Source organism: Haliotis rubra, unplaced genomic scaffold (assembly GCF_003918875.1).
Source record: "Haliotis rubra isolate DU_JTF1 unplaced genomic scaffold, ASM391887v1 Scf1093, whole genome shotgun sequence".
NCBI lineage: Eukaryota > Metazoa > Mollusca > Gastropoda > Lepetellida > Haliotidae > Haliotis > Haliotis rubra.
Window position 1 is genome coordinate 83,226 of NW_025764996.1, and position 26,707 is coordinate 109,932.

At 38.2% G+C, this 26,707-nt stretch overlaps 1 protein-coding gene across 2 annotated transcripts; it reads right to left on the reverse strand.

Moving 5' to 3' along the window:
* On the reverse strand, positions 1-26,707 carry LOC124283416 (lengsin-like). Of its 2 annotated transcripts, none has more exons than XM_046719482.1 (3): positions 26,650-26,707; positions 13,609-13,775; positions 1-2,425 (listed from the first exon to the last, which is right to left on the reverse strand). In XM_046719482.1, exons 2-3 carry the CDS (start codon positions 13,757-13,759, stop codon positions 1,260-1,262), a joined length of 1,317 nt encoding a protein of 438 aa, XP_046575438.1. In that variant the 5' UTR covers positions 13,760-13,775; positions 26,650-26,707; the 3' UTR covers positions 1-1,259. The 2 variants fall into 2 exon arrangements, with proteins under 2 accessions (XP_046575438.1, XP_046575431.1); XM_046719475.1 differs by lacking the exon at positions 26,650-26,707 and adding an exon at positions 20,746-20,997.

Consider the following 26,707-nt stretch of genomic DNA (forward strand, 5'->3'; position numbering starts at 1 on the left):
TTTTGTGATATATTATTTTATTCATTAGATCACCGATTTGCATAATCAGTCTTCACGGAGCCATCCCTGTTACCAATATATGACCTGTTGCCATTCATTTGCTGTGGGAGGACTGCGTGAGGCCTCCATTGTTACTGATCCGACATTTCCATACGTAAATATTGTCCGGCATTAAGCGTTATTGTGTTTTTGAATATATAATTTGTAATAGAATGAGGCATTTATTCGATCATTGCACCAAAACTCTTAGGGACTTTTTCAACCCCGAATCACAGGGAGAATTGTGAAACATCCCATTGCTGGTGTCCGTCTTATTTTACGAAAGCGTACAACAGAAATCTTTATATCTACGTATAAAACTATGCTCAGGAGAACAGAAAATACAATTTAAATGGTAAATCACCAGCAACTTTATCACCTGAAGGAGCAACCGCTATTTTAGAAAGTGAGTAGTGCGTATGCGTGTAACTGCTGGTTCTGGACGGGACTAAGGGACCGTTCATAATTTGTGGCTAGAGGGTGGGGGATGTGTGCGTGCGCGTGTACGTGTGTACGTGTGATGTATGTGAGTGTGTGCGTGTCTCTGGTGATCATTTTAGGGGTGGGTGCGGGCTGTCACCTATTATATTCTGGAGATGTATGGGGTCTTCAATTTTGTAAATATATTTTAAAAAATAAACCAAAGAAAGAGGATATTGATACTCATACGTAAGTGAGAGTTTTTCTTAACTGAGAATATAACCAATCAGAATATAATTTAGGCAATTGGCAGTTTCTTTCATGGTAATGGCATTTCTGAGCTAACTGACAAATTCGTGGAACTTCTTTATACCGTAGTTGAACTTTGCATTTTCTGACGGCTTCTTTTCTCGTCTTCTATTTGTTTGGCGTCTCTTCACCAACTGGAATATACTATTTCATGACAACAAAGGATAGCCTCCACATAAACATCCTTTAAACTGCTAGGCATGACCACGCCAGACTTGTTCTGTTTCAAATAGTTTGAATCGATTGTTATCGGGCGTTTCACGGTCTTTCGATGCTGATCCTCCATATTTTGTAACCAACACTTTCTGACACCTTTACTTTCAACAGTGACTTTGTGCCTTCTCATACACATATGCTTCAGCGTAAACTCATTTACAAATAGGCTGTTTCAATCAGAGGCATATTTTTATGACTGTCCAATCAAACTAGAGTCTAATAACTAAAGTGCCAAACGAATTTAAAGGGAATATATAGCTCGAGATTTTAACACATCAGAGATATGCTGCTGTTTCCATAGCAAATTTTTCTTCGTCGGTCTTAACCGATTTGTACTTAGCGACCTCCGAATCCCTCTTGCTCTTGACAAACCATGTCACCAGCTCTTTCCCTAAGGCATTGGACAAATCTTCATCCTTTTCCAGCTCATCCAGAGCTTCAGACAGGGAAAGAGGGAGAGATTCACCGTTCTCTGGTTTGCCCGGGGATGGGCACTCCATGTTCTTAATGACGCCATCCAGTCCTGCAGCAATAGTAGACGCCACTACGAGATACAGGTTGCTCTTTCCGCCTGGTAGTCTGTTCTCAAAGTATGTTTTGGAAGGCCCTTCGTTTTTAACACGAATGCATGACTGTCGGTCTTCAATTCCCCAGTAGATAATTGACGGATACGCAAGTTTACCCAGGTTCCTATAGCAGTTGACGGTAGGGTTTGCAAAGGCGCAGATAGCTTTACTGTGTTTCAGTATACCAGCAATCCATTTCTTGGCAACTTCAGACAGTTTGTCTGGGGAACTTCCATCATAAAACATGTTTTCACCAGATCTATTCCAAAGAGAAAAATTAAAATGCTTGCAGATTCCCATTTCATTATATACAGAATGAGACATGAAACTGACTCTCAGACCTTCAGCATCAGCCATTTCCAAGAGGCCTTCCTGTAGACTGAAGGCCATGTCCGCGCTCTCGATTCCATACTTTGGTTCTGTCACTGCTTCAAAAAGCCCAGGTCCAATTTCGAGATGATACCTTTCAACGTCTATCTTGGATTGTTGAAATTGCTTATCAAAGTGAAATAGCACTTTGCTATGTTTGTTAAATAGTCTGTGGCTGAACGCATCTTCTCCTGTAAACACTGGCTCCAAGGTTTCCTGGTCAAAGAGTTTAAATTCAATTTCATGGCCGGAATACAAATCAAATCCAAGGTCACTCAATCTCTGAAACTGTTGTCTTGCAACATACCGAGGACAAGCTTCTTGCGGAGAGCCATCTTTCTTCCATCGAGACTCGCACAAGATCTCGGCTACTTTCACTCCCTCCGGAGCCCATGGAATCGACCTCAGTGTGTAATGGTCGGGGAAGATCAACATATTGCCAAGGTTATAGTACTTCTCGTGGAATAAGTCCACTAATTCAGATCTTGGGCCTAATAACAATGTGTCTGCAACGAAACCAAGGTATTTATGAATAAACAACGCAATTTTGTCCGTCACAGACTAATACACTTGTGATCCTCAAGCAGGTATAATTGAATATGTTGATATAATAATACCACATTTTTAGAGTGGTTACTCTGTCACAATAGCATTCAAGCGATTGTTAAAACTCTGATAATCTTAGATTGCAAAGAAGAATAAGTTAGTAACCTTGTCTTACCAATAATAGTTTAATAATTGTTTTTGTAATTGATATTTTATTACTGAATCCCTGTTAAAGGTAGGGATAAAGGGACCAGGGAATTTCCTGCCCTCTTGGAGAATAAAAAGAAACATGATGAAGGATTCAGAGTTTTAACAAGATAAAACTGTCACACACATGCATACCGAAAGAACACACAGTATAAACAAACAATACAAAAGGTCTACATGAATAGTGATAAGCTGCTGGTGTGAATACACAGGAACATATCAAGCAAAGCTAAGATAGACATTTTTCACAACTTTCATTCACACTTGACCAAGGAATATGGTAAATATACCAAACATTATAATATAACATTATAAAGGATGGACATATCTGAACATTTAGTATACTGAAATCAGTTAACTGGAGTCTTGAAACTATGAGTGGTAGGACATCCACTGCAAATAAAATGTATTTTGTTCACAGTTGTCAGTAAAGATTTGTTTTTCTATTGAATTTGTATTTTTTTAATTCATATTGGAAATTCTTGAGAGATAGGTTTACCTTTTTAATATACGTTTAAAAATATAAAGCCTTGAAAGAATTAAACTCAAGTCAAAAACCCTATCAGTAATTACATTTTCCTTTCCGTTCTGCACTTCATATTCATATTATAAATATGGTCACAGCTATTAGTTCTCCAAAGAAGTAATTTATTCCAACAAAGCCTTCACTTCATGACATCCCCCAAAAGATGCAAAATACTTTCTTGTTCAGAACTACAGAAACTGCACAGAGGACTCTCAATCTTACCAATTTTAAATAAATATACATTTGTTGCAATTATTGTATAAATGTTCTGCCAGTCAAAATTTTGGAATAAGACAGTGTCATTTTGCCATTTAAGCTGTGATTTAATGAATTTTTTGTAAGAAAGGAATATAAAGTAAAGTCTTTTTGAACCCTTTTTAACAGATGCAAGTTCCTTTAAAACCGAATTTACACTAGGGGAAACAGGATCACTTGGTAAAACAAATACCATTTTTTAAGAAAGCTCTTCGCAGAAATCAACACACACAAAAATTAACATTCACAATATAATATATATTCTTTATAATATTCTTTAAATTCTGTAAAGGACATAAATGTATTACCATCGGTAAGGATATGAATTATTTGAGTTATGCCTTTTTTCACTCATGCTTTTATTGAAGAAAATCTGTTTACATATAACACTATTGGAGTTAAAGAAAATGCTCTCGGCAAGGAAATTTTGAAATGTGCTTTGCCTTATTTGCTTTGCAAAATCACGATATGCTTTTAAGACAATCCTTCCAAAAATGGTTCTTTATTGCTTCTTTCTACAAGCACTCACAATGTAACCCTTAATGACGACATTTCTACAAGAACACACAATATCACCTTTAATGGTGATAGTTCTACAAGCACACAAAATGTCACCCTTAATAACCATATTTCTACAAGCACACACAATGTCACCCTTAAAAACGATATTTCTACAATCACACAAAATGTCACCCTTAATAACCATATTTCTAGAAGCACACACGATGTCATCCATCATGACGATATTTCTACAAGCACACACAATATCACCTTAAATGACGATATTTCTACAAGCACACACAATATCACCTTTAATGACGATATTTGTACAAGCACACACAATGTTACCCTTAATGACGATATTTCTATAAGCACACACAAAATCACCCTTCATGACGATATTTCTACAAGCACACACAATGCTACCCTTAATGACGATATTCTACAATCACACACAATGTCACCCTTAATGACGATATTTCTACAATCACACACAATGTCACCCTTCATGACGATATTTCTAAAATCACACACAATGTCACCCTAATGACGATATTTTTACAATCACAGACAATGTCACCCTTAATGACGATATTTCTACAATAACACACAATGTCACCCTTAATGACGATATTTCTACAATCACACACAATGTCACCCTTAATCACGATATTTTTACAAACACACACAATGTCACCCGTAATGACGATATTTCTACTAGCACACACAATGACACCGTTAATAACGATATTTCTGCAATCGCACACAATGTCACCCTTAATTACGATATTTCTACAATCTCACACAATGTCACCCTTAATGACGATATTTCTACAAGCACACACAATGTCACCCTTCATGACGATATTTCTACAATCACACACAAAATTACCCTTCATGACTATATTTCTACAATCACACACAATGTCACCCTTCATGACGATATTTCTACAATCACACACAATGTCACCCTTAATGACGATATTTCTACAATCACACACAATGTCACCCTTAATCACAATATTTCTACAAACACACACAATGTCACCCTAATGACGAAATATCTACAATCACACACAATGTTACCCTTAATGACGACATTTCTACAATCACACACAATGTCACCCGTAAGGACGATATTTCTACAATCACACACAATGTCATCCTAATGACGATATTTCTACAATCACACACAATGTCACCCGTAATGACGATATTTCTACAATAACACACAATGTCACCCTTTATGACGATATTTCTACAAGCACACACAATGCCACCCTTAATGACGATATTTCTACAATCACACACAATGTCACCCTTCATGACGATATTTCTAAAATCACACACAATGTCACCCTAATGAGGATATTTCTACAATCACAGACAATGTCACCCTTAATGACCATATTCCTACAATAACACACAATGTCACCCTTCATGACGATATTTCTACAATCACACACAATGTCACCCTTAATCACGATATTTCTACAATCACACACAATGTCACCCGTAATGACGATATTTCTACAATCACACACAATGTCACCCTTTTTAATTAATAACGATACTTCTACAATCGCACACAATGTCACCCTTAATAACGATATTTCTACAATCTCACAAAATGTCACCATTAATGACAATATTTCTACAAGCACACACAACATCACCCTTAATGACGATATTTGTACAAGCACAAACAATGTCACCCTTCATGATGATATTTCTACAATCACACACAAAATTTCCCTTCATGACCATATTTCTACAATCACACACAATGTCACCCTTCCTGACGATATTTCTACAATCACACACAATGTCACCCGTAATGACGATATTTCTACAATAACACACAATGTCACCCTTTATGACGATATTTCTACAAGCACACACAATGCCACCCTTAATGACGATATTTCTACAATCACACACAATGTCACCCTTCATGACGATATTTCTAAAATCACACACAATGTCACCCTAATGAGGATATTTCTACAATCACAGACAATGTCACCCTTAATGACCATATTCCTACAATAACACACAATGTCACCCTTCATGACGATATTTCTACAATCACACACAATGTCACCCTTAATCACGATATTTCTACAATCACACACAATGTCACCCGTAATGACGATATTTCTACAATCACACACAATGTCACCCTTTTTAATTAATAACGATACTTCTACAATCGCACACAATGTCACCCTTAATAACGATATTTCTACAATCTCACAAAATGTCACCATTAATGACAATATTTCTACAAGCACACACAACATCACCCTTAATGACGATATTTGTACAAGCACAAACAATGTCACCCTTCATGATGATATTTCTACAATCACACACAAAATTTCCCTTCATGACCATATTTCTACAATCACACACAATGTCACCCTTCCTGACGATATTTCTACAAGCACACACAATGTCATCCTAATGACGAAATATCTACAATCACACACAATGTCACCCTTAATGACGACATTTCTACAATCACACACAATGTCACCCGTAAGGACGATATTTCTACAATCACACACAATGTCGTCCTAATGACGATATTTCTACAAGCACACACAATGTCATCCTAATGACGATATTTCTACAATCACACACAATGTCATCCTTAATGACGATATTTCTACAATAACAAACAATGTCACCCTTAATGACGATATTTCTACAAGCACAAACAATGTCACCCTTCATGATGATATTTCTACAATCACACACAAAATTTCCCTTCATGACCATATTTCTACAATCACACACAATGTCACCCTTCCTGACGATATTTCTACAAGCACACACAATGTCATCCTAATGACGAAATATCTACAATCACACACAATGTCACCCTTAATGACGACATTTCTACAATCACACACAATGTCACCCGTAAGGACGATATTTCTACAATCACACACAATGTCATCCTAATGACGATATTTCTACAAGCACACACAATGTCATCCTAATGACGATATTTCTACAATCACACACAATGTCATCCTTAATGACGATATTTCTACAATAACACACAATGTCACCCTTAATGACGATATTTCTACAAGCACACACAATGTCACCCTTCATGACGATATTTCTAAAATCACACACAATGTCACCCTAATGACGATATTTCTACCATCACAGACAATGTCACCCTTAATGACGATATTTCTACAATAACACACAATGTCACCCTTAATGATGATATTTCTACAATCACACACAATGTCACCCTTAATCACGATATTTTTACAATCACACACAATGTCACCCGTAATGACGATATTTCTACAAGCGCACACAATGACACCCTTAATAACGATATTTCTACAATCGCACACAATGTCACCCTTAATTACGATATTTCTACAATCTCACACAATGTCACCCTTAATGACAATATTTCTACAAGCACACACAACATCACCCTTAATGACGATATTTCTACAAGCACACACAATGCCACCCTTCATGACGATATTTCTACAATCACACACAAAATTACCCTTCATGACCATATTTCTACAATCACACACAATGTCACCCTTAATCACGATATTTCTACAATCACACACAATGTCACCCGTAAGGACGATATTTCTACAATCACACACAATGTCATCCTAATGACGATATTTCTACAATCACACACAATGTCAACCTTCATGACGATATTTCTACAATCACACTCAATGTCACCCTTCATGACGATATTTCTAAAATCACACACAATGTCACCCTAATGACGATATTTCTACAATCACACACAATGTCATTCTTAATGACCACATTTCTACAATAACACACAATGTCACCCTTAATGACGATATTTCTACAATCACACACAATGTCACCCTTAATCACGATATTTCTACAATCACACACAATGTCACCCTTAATGACGATATTTTTACAATCACACACAATGCCACCCTTTTTAATTAATAACGATATTTCTACAATCGCACACAATGTCACCCTTAATTACGATATTTCTACAATAACACACAATGTCACCCTTAATGACGATATTTCTACAATCACACACAATGTCACCCTTAATCACGATATTTCTACAAGCGCACACAATGACACCCTTAATAACCATATTTCTACAATCGGACACAATGTCACCCTTAATTACGATATTTCTACAATCTCACACAATGTCAACCTTAATGACAATATTTCTACAAGCACACACAACATCACCCTTAATGACGATATTTCTACAAGCACACACAAAGTCACCCTTCATGACGATATTTCTACAATCACACACAAAATTACCCTTCATGACCATATTTCTACAATCACACACAATGTCACCCTTAATGACCACATTTCTACAATCACTCACAATGTCACCCGTAAGGACGATATTTCTACAATCACACACAATGTCATCCTAATGACGATATTTCTACAATCACACACAATGTCACCCGTAATGACGATATTTCTACAATAACACACAATGTCACTTTTTATGACGATATTTCTACAAGCACACACAATGCCACCCTTAATGACGATATTTCTACAATCACACACAATGTCACCCTTCATGACGATATTTCTAAAATCACACACAATGTCACCCTTAATCACGATATTTCTACAATCACACACAATGTCACCCTTAATCACAATATTTCTACAATAACACACAATGTCACCCGTAATGACGATATTTCTACAATCACACACAATGTCACCCTTAATCACGATATTTCTACAATCACACACAATGTCACCCGTAATGACGATATTTCTACAATCACACACAATGTCACCCTTTTTAATTAATAACGATGTTTTTTTTACAATCGCATACAATGTCACCCTTAATTACGATATTTCTACAATCTCACAAAATGTCACCATTAATGACAATATTTCTACAAGCACACACAACATCACCCTTAATCACGATATTTCTACAAGCACACACAATGTCACCCTTCATGATGATATTTCTACAATCACACACAAAATTACCCTTCATGACCATATTTCTACAATCACACACAATGTCACCCTTCCTGACGATATTTCTACAAGCGCACACAATGTCACCCTTAATGACGATATTTCTACAATCACACACAATGTCACCCTTAATCACGATATTTCTACAAACACACACAATGTCACCCGTAAGGACGATATTTCTACAATCACACACAATGTCATCCTAATGACGATATTTCTACAAGCACACATAATGTCATCCTAATGACGATATTTCTACAATCACACACAATGTCATCCTTAATGACGATATTTCTACAATAACACACAATGTCACCCTTAATGACGATATTTCTACAAGCACACACAATGCCACCCTTAATGACGATATTCTACAATCACACACAATGCCACCCGTAATGACGATATTTCTACAATCACACACAATGTCACCCTTAATCACGATATTTCTAAAATAGCACACAATGTCACCCTTAATGACGATATTTCTACGATCTCACACAATGTCATCCTTAGTGACGATATTTGTACAAGCACACACAACACCGACCTTAATGGCGATATTTCTAGAATCACACACAATGTCACTCTTAATGACGATATTTCTACAAGCACAGACAATGTCATCCTAATGACGATATTTCTACAATCACACACAATGTCACCCTTAATGACGATATTTCTACAATAACACACAATGTCACCCTTAATAACCATATTTCTAGAAGCATACACGATGTCATCCATCATGACGATATTTCTACAAGCACACACAATATCACCTTTAATGACGATATTTGTACAAGCACACACAATGTTACCCTTAATGACGATATTTCTACAAGCACACACAAAATCACCCTTAATGACGATATTTCTACAAGCACACACAATGTCACCCTTCATGATGATATTTCTACAATCACACACAAAATTACCCTTCATGACCATATTTCTACAATCACACACAATGTCACCCTTCATGACGATATTTCTACAATCACACACAATGTCACCCTTAATGACGATATTTCTACAATCACACACAATGTCACCCTTAATCACAATATTTCTACAAACACACACAATGTCACCCTTAATGACGATATATCTACAAGCACACACAGTGTCACCCTTAATGACGACATTTCTACAAGCACACACAATGTCACCCCTGTAAGGACGATATTTCTACAATCACACACAATGTCACCCTTAATGACGATATTTCTACAATCACACACAATGTCACCCTTTATGACGATATTTCTACAAGCACACACAATGCCACCCTTAATGACGATATTTCTACAATCACACACAATGTCACCCTTCATGACGATATTTCTAAAATCACACACAATGTCACCCTTAATGACGATATTTCTACAATCACAGACAATGTCACCCTTAATGACGATATTTCTACAATAACACACAATGTCACCCTTAATGACGATATTTCTACAATCACACACAATGTCACCCTTAATGACGATATTTCTACAATCACACACAATGTCACCCTTAATGACGATATTTCTACAAGCACACACAATGTCACCCTTAATGACGATATTTCTACAAGCACACACAATGTCACCCTTCATGACGATATTTCTACAAGCACACACAATGTCACCCTTAATGACGATATTTCTACAATCACACACAATGTCACCCTTCATGACGATATTTCTACAAGCACACACAATGTCACCCGTAAGGACGATATTTCTACAATCACACACAATGTCATCCTAATGACGATATTTCTACAATAACACACAATGTCACCCTTTATGACGATATTTCTACAAGCACACACAATGCCACCCTTAATGACGATATTTCTACAATCACACACAATGTCACCCTTCATGACGATATTTCTACAATCACACACAATGTCACCCTAATGACGATATTTCTACAATCACAGACAATGTCACCCTTAATGACCATATTCCTACAATAACACACAATGTCACCCTTAATGACGATATTTCTACAATCACACACAATGTCACCCTTAATCACGATACTCTAAAATCACACACAATGTCACTCTTAATGACGATATTTCTACAAGCACAGACAATGTCATCCTAATGACGATATTTCTACAATCACACACAATGTCACCCTTAATGACGATATTTCTACAATAACACACAATGTCACCCTTAATGACGATATTTCTACAATCACACACAATGTCACCCTTAATGACGATATTTCTACAATCACACACAATGTCACCCTTAATGACGATATTTCTAAAATAGCACACAATGTCACCCTTAATGACGATATTTCTACAATCACACACAATGTCACCCTTAATGACGATATTTCTACAATCACACACAAAATCACCCTTAATGGCGATATTTGTACAAGCACACACAAAATCACACTTCATGGCCATATTTCTACAATCACACACAATGTCACCCTTCATGACGATATTTCTAAAATCACACACAATGTCACCCTTAATCACGATATTTCTACAAGCACACACAATGTCACCCGTAATGACGATATTTCTACAATCACACACAATGTCACCCTTAATGAGGATATTTCTAAAATAGCACACAATGTCACCCTTAATGACGATATTTCTACGGTCTCACACAATGTCACCCTTAATGACGATATTTGTACAAGCACACACAAAATCACCCTTAATGACGATATTTGTACAAGCACACACAAAATCACACTTCATGACCATATTTCTACAATCACACACAATGTCACCCTTCATGACGATATTTCTAAAATCACACACAATGTCACCCTTAATGACGATATTTCTGCAAGCACACACAATGTCACCCGTAATGACGATATTTGTACAAGCACACACAATGTCACCCTAATGACGATATTTCTACAAGCACACACATAATCACCCTTCATGACCATATTTCTACAATCACACACAATGTCACCCTTAATAACGATATTTCTACAATCACACACAATGTCACCCGTAATGACGATATTTCTACAATCACACACAATGTCACCCTTAATCACGATATTTCTACAATCACACACAATGTCACCCGTAATGACGATATTTCTACAATCACACACAATGTCACCCTTAATGACGATATTTCTACAATCACACACAATGTCACCCGTAATGACGATATTTCTACAATCACACACAATGTCACCCTTAATCACGATATTTCTACAGTCACACACAATGTCACCCGTAATGACGATATTTCTACAATCACACATAATGTCACCCTTAATGGCGATATTTGTAAAAGCACACACAACATCACCTTTAATGAAGATATTTCTACAAGCACACTCAATGTCACCCTTAATGACGATATTTCTACAATCACACACAATGTCAGCCTTAAAGACGATACGTCTACAAGCACACACAATGTTACCCTTAATGACGATATTTCTACAATCACACAGAATGTCACCCCTAATGGCGATACTTTTACAAGCACACATGATGTCACCCGTAATGGCGGTACCTCTACTAGTACAACACAATGTCACCCCTAACTGCGGTACCTCTACTAATACAACACTATGTCACCCCTAACGGCGGTACCTCTACTAGTACAACACAATGTCACCCCTAACGGCGGTACCTCTACTAGTACAACACAATGTCACCCCTAACGGCGGTACCTCTACTAATACAACACTATGTCACCCCTAACGGCGGTACCTCTACTAGTACAACAAAATGTCACCCCTAACTGCGGTACCTCTACTAATACAACACTATGTCACCCCTAACGGCGGTACCTCTACTAGTACAACACAATGTCACCCCTAACGGCGGTACCTCTACTAGTACAACACAATGTCACCCCTAACGGCGGTACCTCTACTAGTACAACACTATGTCATCCCTAACGGCGGTACCTCTACTAATACAACACAATGTCACCCCTAACGGCGGTACCTCTACTAGTACAACACAATGTCACCCCTAATGGCGGTAATGGCGATACTTTGTATGTACACCCAATGTCACCCTTAATGACGATACTTATACAAGTACGACGTACACATGATCTCACCCTTAATGACGATATTCTACATGTACACACAACGTCACCCCTAATGGCGGTACTTCTACATGTACACACAACGTCACCCCTAATGGCGGTACTTCTACATGTACACACAACGTCACCCCTAATGGCGGTACTTCTACATGTACACACAACGTCACCCCTAATGGCGGTACTTCTACCTGTACACACAACGTCACCCCTCATGACGGTACTTCTACTAGTACAACACAACGTCACCCCTAATGGCGGTACTTCTACCTGTACACACAACGTCACCCCTAATGACGGTACTTCTACCTGTACACACGACGTCACCCCTAATGACGGTACTTCTACATGTACACACCACAACGTCACCCCTAATGACGGTACTACTATAAGTACACACAATGTATACTCAAGGATACCCTGTCTAAAAGAACATACTTTATAGGGATCAATTGTCATTGCTCAGGAATCTTGTCCATGTATATGTTTTAATTAATGTCTAATGTGCTGCTGTAACTATATTGCATGAGGATTTTAGACGTATGCTTACCTTCGTACATGTCCACCCCTTCGTCCATATATTTGGCGGCATAGCGACCAGCTACCACTTGACCACGATTCATGCCATTCAGGTCACAGAGGGCAAACCTCACATAGTCGTATTGGCTTATCTCCCTTTTTACTTCCTCGAACTTCGACATTGTCACTGTGATAAACCTGCAGAATTAATTTATATAAATATTTATGCTCTGAAGATCATTTTCCGTGTTTGCTGACAGGTTTCCTCCTTGGGCGGGATATGTCCACTGCAACCATAAGAGGCGACTTAACTGGGAACCCGTGAAGATTCCGTGTGAGCATTGTTTCCATGGTGGTAGGAGGGTGGGTCAGGTGTTCGCTGATCGTGATATCAACCACTGGACTGACCGGTCCGGATTCAGTTACCTAAACTACAGGTATATAAGTTTTTGTTGCGTGTTGGCTACAGAACTGCGAACAAGGTTTAGCGGAATTTGGACGTTTTCCACTGTTTATTAACGCCCGATGTCGGGTTATTTCATATTGTCTAAGATTGATGAAACAACCAATTTCACGATATTCAAGATGTAGTTATGAAATACCTAAAACACTAGATGATACCGGAGATATTAATTGGGTTTCATTCGTTAGAACTATTCTTTTTAGTCATGGCTTTGGAAATTTATGGCTCTCTCAAAATGTAAGTAATACACAATATTTCATCGAAGTATTCAAGCAGAGATGCAAAGACATTTATCAACAGGACTGGTATAATGAAATAACGTCATCAACATGTGTCAACTTTTATTCAGAATATAAATATTGTATTAATACAGAAATTTACCTTTCAAAGATTAAATCACCACAACTTAAGCGTACGTTTACTGCAAAATTGAGATGTAACGCTTACAACTTCAAAGTCCAAGCGGGGCGGTGGGGTAGCCTAGTGGTTAAAGCGTTGGCTCGTCATGCCTAGGACCCGGGTTCGAATCCGCACATGGGCACATTGTGTGAAGCCCATTTCTGGTGTCCCCCGACATGATATTGCTGGAATATTGCTAAAAGCTGCGTAAAACCATACTCACTCACTCAAAGTCCAAGCGGCGCGATTTGCCAAAACTTCAAATGCAATAGATATCCAATGTCCAATCTGCAATTTATCGCAAGAAGATGAGTACCATGTATTACTTGTATGCCCGAAATATTTAGAAATAGGAGTTACATATTTGCCTTATTTTTTCTATAACCAACCGTCGAGACATAAATTCTGTATGCTACTTCGCACAGAAAACATTGACTTGTTGTTTAAGCTAGCCCTTGTGTTGTACCACATACTTATATTGAGAGAAAAAATGTAAATTGTGAATGGGTGTTTATGGATCTATTGATTTTCCTATAACTCGCGTATTTACAGGTTGCGCATAAATGCACTGTTATTATTGTACACATGTACTATTGGCCTCAGGGCCACATACAATAAATATGTCTGTCTATATATGCAATGTTGCTGAGGGTAAACGCGCGCACGCACACACGCACACACGGTAACATATGAGGCACATTTCACTCAGCAGCACGTTATACCATTAAGGTCTGTACATTATTTTGGTCGTTCCCTGTTTAACATCACAGTCAGGATTAATTCCAACCAAGTCGTGAGAAGCTGCTGCTTCTTTTTCTGTCATGACAAAACAATTATAGTTAACTGGAAAAGAAATATTTCGGCTGAGACTTAATACCACAAGGGTCATAACTGCATATATCTACACATCACCAACTTTATGACTCGATAAAACGGATGAAGCGTCCACATCTCGTTGCCTCGTGGCAGCATATATTCTCTGCAATATTCCAGTTACATGTAGGTGGTCTGCAAAAGATAGAGTCGGGACCTGATAATCCAGTGATTGACATCATGACTATAGATCTACGCAATTCTGACATAATGCCATATGCCACTCAAGGCAGCGAACCTGACCACCTGATCCGCTAGTTGCGTCTTTCGACAAGCATGGGTTGCTGAAGACCAACTTTAAAGCGGATCTAGATACGGGTTTTAGGTGTTTGTTCTCCCGTATGTATGCGACATCAGAAGTAAATCTGTGGCTGTTTCATTTCAAATGAAAAGTCACTGCGCTGTGGTTTTAGCGCCCCTAAGAACAGTTAAATGTCAACTTCATGTGGGAGAATTGCCCGAAGTAATGCAAGTGTAGATGACTCAAGTTTTAAAAAAATCGAGTATTTCTTTAAATCTGCATAATATAACATATGCTATATTTGGGATTAAGCTTTCTTAGTTAAGTACAGATACTAGCATTTGTGTTGTTAATCGCCAGCACACAAAGTGAGCCGCCATCGCGGCTTCCACAAAACTCGAAGTCGGACAACTGATAAGTGTAAATTGGCACGGCTCCCACGGCCGAAAGCGATGAATACACAATGCCATTTAGAAAGTGTAACGTATGTTATATTTGGGATTACGCTATCTTAGTAAAGTACAGATTCTAGTGCTTTTGTTGGGATGAGTCTCATCCGGGATTCGAACCCAAAACCTCAGAGTCAGGCACCTGGGACTCAGCCCAACAAAAGTATTTTGGTTTAAGGGTTGTCAGTGCACATCATAAAGTGATATCATTTTCAGTGATCAAGAAATACAGTCAGTAAAAATTTGGCATTGGTATAAATACTGATCATTTGTTTGTGATATGTCTGTATGAACTGAATACGAAATATCCAACTTTCTAGGTTCAAGACAAGATATATAAATTCTTAGTTTTATCGGGGCCGTGGGGTAGCCTAGGGGTTAAAGCGTTCGTTCGTCACGCCGAAGACCAGGATTCGATTCCCCACATGGGCACAATGTATGAAGCTCGTTTCTGGTGTCCCCCGCCGTGATATTGATGAAACATTGCCAAAAGCGGCGTAAAACCATACTCACTCACTCACTTAGTTTCATCAGCTCTGTTTTACTGTATAGACTACTTATAGTGTTATGTGGCAGACTATTCATTATAACAATATTGTATGCTATATTTAGACAGAGTTCTGGAATGTGCCACAGCCCGAGTATTGTAGACAGTTCGCGTATATTATATAAAGGGAGCTAACTCTTGTCGCCCATTTCACATTACATCTCAAGTTTCAAGAAGACTAGCAATTGAGTGGAGGTCATTCTTACCCTGTACTCTAAGCCTAGACTATGTTTTGGAAACGTTACCATTGTTGCAATTGCTGTAATCACTGCTCTTGTATCATACTGCCTTTCTCCTTTGTACTGCCACTGTAATACCTGTGAACTTGATTTTGGAATACAGTTGTTCATTTTATTAGGTCTTCAGACGAAAGTCTGGAAGACCTACTGTTATTATCCGAATGTTATTATTATTATTATTTGTGCAGATTTTGTACCCGCTCCCCTGACCTAACCGCTTGGTCGATTTGCATGAAACTTTCAGAGTTGATAGCGTGTATACTGAAATTGATACAATTGATACAAATCCCGACTTCCGGCTTCCGGTAAGGGCAGAGAACCCAAAATGTCGAAATCTTTACACCTGAATAACTCAAAAACTAACCGAGATAAATAAAGCAAATTCACTCAATGTAGACATCATTCTCCATCGATTTAACGCATAGCGGAAGTTGGCCGCCATGAGAGATTTTCCGCAATTTTGGAAAAACTGAAATTTTTGCCGATTTCCTCGTTTTTACGGTGCCTGTGTTTCAGATTCTCCTCCTCCTGAACGGCATTTAGTACAATCGTGTTTGATATATCGTTCTAAAGCCCACACTCCGGACTACATAGCCTGTTCAAGGCATGTCGATATCTTGAATAGTTGTGGAGTTATCACCCTTGAAAATCGGAGAATTTTCTAAGACGCATTTTCACAGGGTTCATAAAAATGTCACAGCTCTGCGCAAACACAATGAATTTCGTTTTTCAAGGTACCAAACTGTAGATAATGGAATGTGGAACATCTTTGCTTCACATTATTATTATGTAAAAGTCAATAGTTACGCCACAATTACGCCACAACCAGAGAGGGACATTAGGATTTCGCATTTTCTTTCAGTTGTGACATAACTAAGTGAAGGAAGCAGCGAGTGTTGCTATATTTTACTGGCGCTTCCTTCAGTTAGTTAGTTATCTCATATCACAGGAAGCGCCAGTAAAATCTAGCACTGCCCACGTCCTGGTTTACCGGTGCCCACAGAAATAGTTCCCTCTTTAACAGTAACTCCGTTGTTCATAGGTCTACATTCAAAAGAGTTAGTGTTCTGGAATTGGAAGGATATAATCTCTCCAGCGGCCTGTCCTTTGCTGTGCTTGGCTGTGCGTTCCTGTTTGTTTTTTTGCAGTTTGTGTCAGCTGCATTGAATCAGCGGCCATGGCAGTCGTACTTTCAAATCATCTTTAAAACCTCCAAATCCCCCAGTGGGTTTCCAAATAGTCACCTATTTGCTACTCCTCAGCAGAGAAGATGTATATTTTCAAAATGTATGTTTTGTAGACAGTTTGCTGTGAGCCTTCATAACATATTTCTTTATACTATGACTGAATATCAGCCTGAACCGGTAAGTCAATTTTGTGATATTTCATGGAATGTTCTTGAATACTGCAAAAGACAGCTTTAATCTGCATTAATAGACATTGTAAGTACAGAGTCAAAATGAGTTTTATTTATAAAACTATCAGATAAGAGCGCTCACGCGGGAGAACAGATATCTCCTATAAAGAGACTACCACTGCAAAGCGTGGTCCACGTGCAGATATGGGAGACGATGTGAATTTCACCGACAGATGTTTTTTACCCACAAGTTTGCATGAATAAACGTTGTAAGTACAGTGTGAGATATGAGTTTTATTTCAAATTGTTTTTGAATGGGTGTTTAACAAATGCACTATATACACACATAAATCTATGGTTGTTTCACAAGTGCAGTATTTGCACATACGTGTATGCGTCAGATAGCTAGGATCACGACGATTCCAGAACACTCATCGTATGGAGCGTAGACCCAAGGACAGCGGATCTACGGCCTGTTCAAGAGAGAACTATATCTTCTCCAGAACTACTTAAAACGTACATGACCCCGCGACCCCGGCTGCATTTCACCGATCTGCTATCGTGTCAAAAACGTGTTCTGCCTGGGTTTTGAACGCTTTCTAGCCCTGAAATACTCTTCAAACACCCGTAACTCCGACAGTTAAAATGGACGCTCCAGCTGACGTCCAAAGAAACGGTACAAGGAAAGGTAGCCACGGGGGGTGTATGGGGGAAGTCTGAAGACCGCCAGTATTGCCCAGGAGGCAATCCTAGTTATTATTAACATTATTATAAGACATTTATATAGCGCATATTCACGCAACTAGTACATTCTCTAGGCGCTGGAGTTTTCCTTGATCAACGGATATCATTTATCTGGCATTCTTTAACCAATTCAGCTCCCTGGGGAGTATTCAACGGATGCAGCCTGTTAGGCGCAGCGAGGTATCACATAGCCTGACCCTCACAAGGTACCCATTTGCAGCTGGGTGGACTTGGACACATAGTCACAGTATTGCGTCCAATGATAATGTACGTTACTATACCATCGGATGAGTTGGTTCTTTTAAGTGCACAGGGTAGTGTACTGCACATAGCTCGCCCATATGGCATTACGTTGTGGTTTGCTGGCTTCAGTTCTTTTAAGGACTGATTCAAAATTAAAGTCTCTACTTACGAACCAAGGCATAACAAGTGTTAAATGAAAACATAATCATTATTATGCTGAATTTGTATAGCTATATCACGGTAGCTTCCCTCTTAAATTGATTGAAACATCTATAGATAAGGAGTGTTCATAAATTGACAAATAAAAAGGTAACATGTCAATGCCAAGGAACAATCATCTTATCATCTCAAGTAACACCACCCACCTATCCATCCCCCCTTCCCCACACCCCCAGCTCCCATAACATACACCATGGGGTTTGCTCTACATGTCTGGCGCAGACGGGTAGCACACTCGCCACTCGATCAGTTTTCATAAAAGAGTAGCTTGTTACGAAATACCGCACAACTTTGAAATCATACCTAAACGACACATAGCTATGTCAAATAGGGTTTCATTTCGAAAAAAGGGATATATAAATATTAAAATGGAAAGTGTAAGAAGGTATTCATCCTGAAACTGCTTAAGTCGAAACTCAGTAGTCAGTCAACCGGATACACACCCGGCTATACTGTGTCTCTTGTCACAGTTTGCCTCACTCACTGTCTGATATGTAGATGTGACAGAAAAGAAAATTTATTTAGAAAGGAATTTTATATAACCACCAGAGCACGATTGTGATGATAATGAGTTGTCTACAGTAACGAACCGTTGCTGTGTTATCAGCGTTGGTGAACATTGTGAGACGGGTGCTTATAGGATTGCATTTGGCCCTATGTCGCTGAGTGACCTCGCGTGACGACAGAGAGAAACAGTTTAGCGCCGACAACAACCTTCTTCTACAAAAGTGATAAAATCTTGAAATAACTGCTGCGGAATATAAACACAGTTCATGTTCTATGACATATACAGAATGTATCGAGCAATACACACGTATCTTACGCTGTTTCACGCTTTTAGCACAGTGATGAACTGAAGTGTAACGGGAGACACCCAGGCAGTTACATCTATAATGTAATTTTCACTTCCAGTTCGCTGTCTGGAGTTAGTCTCCTATGGTAACTCATAACTCTATGATCGTGGGATTATTATGCGCGGTTTATCATCACCATACCCGTTACGTCGGTTTCACCAAAGTGATAACGATCTGTAACAATTAGGGCTTTCCTCTTACTTTACCAATTAAACATGACCACAGGTAAGTACAGACAAACGTTGATACCCAGGGACCACCGGTATAACAACCTTGAATTATAGTTTTTACATTTGACAACCTGGAAATGCGTTCTTCCAGACTACCTCTTCTGGAACCAAAGTGACACTACTCTAGTTAACACTTGGATTATCTGGAAATGTGTTTATCTGGGCGGGTTCACTGGAAACGATAGCGTCCGGATTAACAGGGTTTTTACTCAATGTGTTTTCCGGTATGAGTGATAATAGGCTACTTCTATCTGGATTGACTGATTCATGGTTATATATACTAATTATTAGTCATGGAAAATGTTCCTACCTGCGGATCAGTGATTGAGGAGCTCTGCTGCTCAGGGAAGATTGCAACGTTAGCAGGGACTGGGACAAATAACATAGGAATGTGGTCACACAGGTATGAAGCATAACCACATTGTATTCGTATGTTAGCCCAAGCTTTGTCAGTAACCTAGTTTGCCTCGAATGTCCACGGTGGAGTGCACACGAGCACCACGCACAGTCACAGCTTCAGGGACCTAGAACGTTGGATTTTAAGGGGAACTTACCCACATTGAAGCACTACACAATCAACTAACAGGTAACTGAGATACTGTTCAAAGTTGCGTCTGATCCTTGAGTACTCTATGTATTCTGTTACACAAAACTCAAAAATTTAAAACTCAGATTTTGGTGTGCGCCTATGCGCGCGCGTGCGTGCGTGCGTGTGTTTGCGCGCGTGCGTGCGTGTGTTTGTCTTGAGTCCTTTTCCCAGAATATGAGGAATAAAATTCATTTAAGTATAAATCGCAAAGCATACGTTTAGTAATTTCACTTGACCGTGAGTTACGTATGTTACTCACAAGTTTTTCATATAACAGCCTTGACCATATAGTAAGCAGATGAAAGTCGTTGGGTGACCTACTACCACTGTTACTGCTACTACCTGCTACTACTACTACTACCACTACAACTACTACTACTACTTCTACTATTATTTCTACCAATACTTCTACTAATACTTCTACTATTACTACTACAACTACTACCACTACTTCAACAACAACAACAACAACTACTAGGGGAAATTAGCTTTAGTAGAGCGGTCAAGACTGGCAACTTGAAAAACAGTTTGATTGTTTGTCGTTAATGGTTTGATCGGCAATCTAGATGTTAGGGAGTTAAAAATGGAGCATACAATTGCAACTTTATGGATGACAACTTCTTGTGTCTTTCAACATCAGTCTTGGAATCTTGAAAGTTCTTATCTAAATGAAATGGTTTTGTTGTGTTTGTCCATTAGCTTATGGCAGTATGCGTCAGCACCATCAAAAACTGGCTTCAAGGTTTCATCGAGGATTGTAAATTCAATTTCATGGCCAGAATACAAATCAAACCCAAAATCTTCTTACTACTGAAACTGTTACCTTGCAACATACCGAGGACATAAAGATTACTGTAAAACCGTCTACATCCGCCATTTCTATGAGGTCTTCCTGCAGAATGAATGCTATATCCAGACTCTTTTGGAGACATCCGAAGCACAGGCCCTCGTGTCTTTGCGAGGATTAAAGATTTTAAGAATATAAACTTTTGAGATGATTTGATTTTGACCCTCAACTAAACGATCTTGACACAAATGGAAGACGAGGTGTCCGCACAAAACGGGAGTCTGGTCGAATCAAGCCGTCTGATTGGTCAATGCTTGCAAATCTGCACATTCTTTATAAATTCGCGGGATTTTTCTCCTTTCATCGACTGCTTAATGTAAGAATATTTTTCGAGCAATGGCTTCTCAAAAGAAAGCATCAGTTGTAAATGTCACCTTTCAAGCATCAGCCAACCAGAGCGGTCCGTTTTGTGCGGACACATCGTCATCCATTTGTGTCAAGATCGTTTAGGTGAGAGTCAAAATCGGGTTTTAATCGACTTGCAAAAATAATAATAAAGAATTGTTAGGTGTCATGAGTGATGATCGATAGGCCATTCATCCATGATTATGTTTACATTAAGTTTTAATCGATTGGATGTCATGGTAGCGTAGCGATCGGCAAAGGAGGTGGGTGGGGTACTCCGAAGTGTCCGGCCTTGTCATAATGTATTACACTGTGAAGCATTTCGAGTCGGGGGGCATCTCAAATATTTTATATTTCTCTTAAACTCTTTAATCCTTGCAAAAACACGAGGGCCTGTGATCAGAAATGGGCTTCACACATTATACCCATGTGGGAAACGAACTCGTGTCTTCGGCGAGACGAGTGAGCATTTTAATCACCAGGCTACCTCACCACCCCTCAAAACAAACAGGAAACAACGGAAGCAGAGCAAACCTTAATACTAGTAGGTGATTTTTTTGTTCCGAGTAGCTATAACTCTCCTTTTCAAATGATGTTAACGGCAGTCCTACTGCTTGCTTCCTGGTTGGTTCCCGACTCAATATGCGCTGCGACAACTTTCGACATGTAAAACAGAGCCAAGCTCACACGTTGTCCTACTGTACCTTCACTAACAAATGGTCGTTTGCAACGAAACACCTTTAACTGTTTTGCGGCGATTGTTAGTTTAGAACAACATCGTTTGTTTAATCTCCTTATGCAATACGAATTGACACGATGGTAGATGATGGGAAAAACGCAATGAAATATCGTTATATTGTGATGCCATTTGCTATGTCGGAACATGAGGCAGTGTAGGTCTCGGATAATATGGCATCGATGAAATAATGAAAACTCACCTGATATGTCAACTCTTTCCAACGACAAGTCCTCAACTATTGCTATTGTTGCATTCAAATCAAACAAATATTTCTCATTCTACTACAGACCTAAACGTAATCAAATCGGAGATACGCCTACATCTGAATCCGCTGACGAGCGTTTAACGCCGATTTATAGTCATTATGCATCCGTGACTTTACTGATAATTAAAGAAATACCGTGCCCCGAATTTAACAGTTGGTTTTAAAAATGAATGTTACGTTTTGACCAGCAGTTCACCACACATCTGATTTCATTTAGTTGTATATTCTGACATTATATTTTCAAAGTATACTTAATGTATCATATATCTATCATCCAAGCAGTTTGTCGTTTCCAGCAGACATACCAGTCATCATAGATTGAAAACAAAATATTTACCTATAATATTCTATCACTAATTAAATGTGTCCATCAGTCAATGTTAATAAATATAATAATAAAATAATTTATTAATCCATTTCCGAGGTTTGAAATCATTTCAGGGATAGAAATAGGACTGAATTTGCGTGTTATGGCACGTAAGTTAGTGAGTGAGTTAAAATTTAACGTCACATCGACAATATTGCAGCCATATCGTAACGAGAACAATATTCAAATCAATTCATGTATAACATAAAAACCTGTCATCTAGTAGGTACCATAAAAATGTCACGAGAGATAACAGTACAATATAAGAACGGGCTATAGATCACCAGCAACTGAAGGTTGATCACCATACTAAGGACCAAGGGGACTTCCTTACCTTTGCTACCTACATCGACCAAAGTTGGATTTACATCATCCCTTCAGCAGCCGAAGATTGTAGTCAAATTTAGCCATAATTTATTTGTATATGTGGCCCTGAGGCCAATAGTACATGTGTACAATAATAACAGTGCATTTATGCGCAACCTGTAAATACGCGAGTTATAGGAAAATCAATAGATCCATAAACACCCATTCACAATTTACATTTTTTCTCTCAATATAAGTATGTGGTACAACACAAGGGCTAGCTTAAACAACAAGTCAATGTTTTCTGTGCGAAGTAGCATACAGAATTTATGTCTCGACGGTTGGTTATAGAAAAAATAAGGCAAATATGTAACTCCTATTTCTAAATATTTCGGGCATACAAGTAATACATGGTACTCATCTTCTTGCGATAAATTGGACATTGGATATCTATTGCATTTGAAGTTGTAAGCGTTACATCTAAATTTAGTAAGCGTACGCTTAAGTTGTGGTGATTTAATCTTTGAAAGGTAAATTTCTGTATTAATACAATATTTATATTCTGAATAAAAGTTGACACATGTTGATGACGTTATTTCATTATACCAGTCCTGTTGATAAATGTCTTTGCACCTCTGCTTGAATACTTCGATGAAATATTGTGTATTACTTACATTTTGGGCGATCCATACATTTCCAAAGCCATGACTAAAAAGAATAGTTCTAACGAATAAAACCCAATTAATATCTCCGGTATCATCTAGTGTTTTAAGCATTTCATAACTACATCTTGAATATCGTGAAATTGGTTGTTTCATCAATCTTAGCCAATATGAAATAACCCGACATCGGGCGTTAATAAACAGTGGAAAACGTCCACATTCAGCTAAAATAACCATGTTCGCAGTTCTGTAGCCAACACGCAACAAGAACTTACAGAACTTTGAATGTACCTTTTCAATATTCTTGTTTATGTTAATGCCCCATATTTCAGAGCCGTACAACAAAATTGGTTGAATTTTCCATCAAACAGTTTAAATGATGCATGGATCGGTAATTCTTTATATTGCATATGAATTTCTTCATGACATGTAGGGCTCGTTCAGCTTGCATAGATAATGTTTCACAGGCTCTAGAGAATACATTTCTACACGAAAATATAATACCTAAATATTTGTAATATGGAACCACCTCCAATTTTTGGCCATTAAGGAACCATTTTTCACTTTTAGAGATTTTACCCCCATTTTTAAAAACCATTACTTTAGTTTTACTAATATTTATCTGAAGACCCCATTTCAAACAATATTCATTTAAAGTATCTATCTTGCATTGTAACTGGACAACAGAATCGGTAAGAATCACGACATCATCTGAAAATAACATTATTGCAAGATCTCTGATATGTTCGTTAATAAATACACCTCTCGTGTCATTTAATAATATTTCCTTAACAAGTTCTTCAACATATAACAGGAAAAGTACAGGTGATAGAATGCAACCTTGCCTCACTCCGGCATATGTATCAAATATATCACTCATTTGAAATTTACTGGTTCTAACAGATGCTCTCACATTGGTGTACATATTACGTAAAAGACGTTGGAGTTTGCCATGTATACCTGACTGTAGTAGTACATATAACAGTTTTGACCTATTAACGGAATCAAACGCTTTCTTAAAATCTGCGATAAGACAATAAAACTTCCCCCCTTTCTTCCACAGATATTTATGGATAATACTGTTGAGAGTAAATATATGGTCCGTAGTTGAATACTCTTCTCGAAATCCCGCTTGACACTCAGATAAAAGTTTTCGAGTGGAAATCCAAGCCTTAATGCGATTATCTAATATAGCGGTAAATATTTTGTTTAGTGTATTCAATAATGCAATACCTCTATAATTGTTTGGATCACCCCTTTCACCCGACTTATGCAGAGGTACAATCAATCCTACATTCCAGGAATCTGGAAAAACGCCGCTGTCTAGAACTCGATTAAACAGACTATTCATAAAAGGAAGCAATAAAGAAATACATTCTTTAAAAACTTCAACTTGAATACCATCTACCCCGGGTGATTTTCCACATTTCAGACTTTTTACTGCACACAATATCTCGTTATCAGTTATACGATTACCAAGGTATTCATCAGAAGTAATACAATCCTCACAGTCATTAAAGTTGTGATTACTTATATAGCTAAGAACATGTTCCCCAAAGGAATTATCAATGTTATTCGTATCTCCAGCGAGCCGATTTTTGAAATAGTTAAATAAACAGATATATTTTCCCTACAAAAAGAATATTTCTTTATAGATTTCCAGAAATGTCGACAGTCTTGTTTCTTTGCAGCATCAACAATTTCGTTTAAAATGCTTTTTTCATAATATGATTTCTTTCTATCACAAAGTGTTTTAAAATCCTTCTTTGCCCTTAGATAATGTTTACAATGCAGTGAGTTATTTGATTTTCTGAATCTATTTAGTAAAACAAACTTATGTCTTTTAGCCTGTTCGCATTCACGGTCGAACCACCTGGGCTGTACACGTGTGTGCTGTGTGCTGTGGGCGAGCGCGTGAGCGTGAGTGTGCACGTGTTCTCGTGGGTCGGTGCGTTTGTTCCCTGGGTGCATGCATGGCTCTACGGATAAAGTCATTCAGTGATGTAATAGCACCTTCAACACTGTCATGTAATACACCATGAAATATTATGCTGAATTCATTAATATTATCTGAAATGTATTGAATAAACTCACCCTTACGGCTAGCGTCCCATAGCTCTGTCTCAATGTTGTGTATCTCTGCACGCGCATG

Coding starts and splice junctions, on each gene's coding strand:
- LOC124283416 (XM_046719475.1), bottom strand. CDS start 20,849: ATGCTTCATACCTGTGTGACCACATTCCTATGTTATTTGTCCCAGTCC. Junction 13,776..20,745: donor CCTCAATCACTGATCCGCAG/GTAGGAACATTT, acceptor TTAATTCTGCAG/GTTTATCACAGTGACAATGT. Junction 2,426..13,608: donor AGGGGTGGACATGTACGAAG/GTAAGCATACGT, acceptor GTTTCGTTGCAG/ACACATTGTTATTAGGCCCA.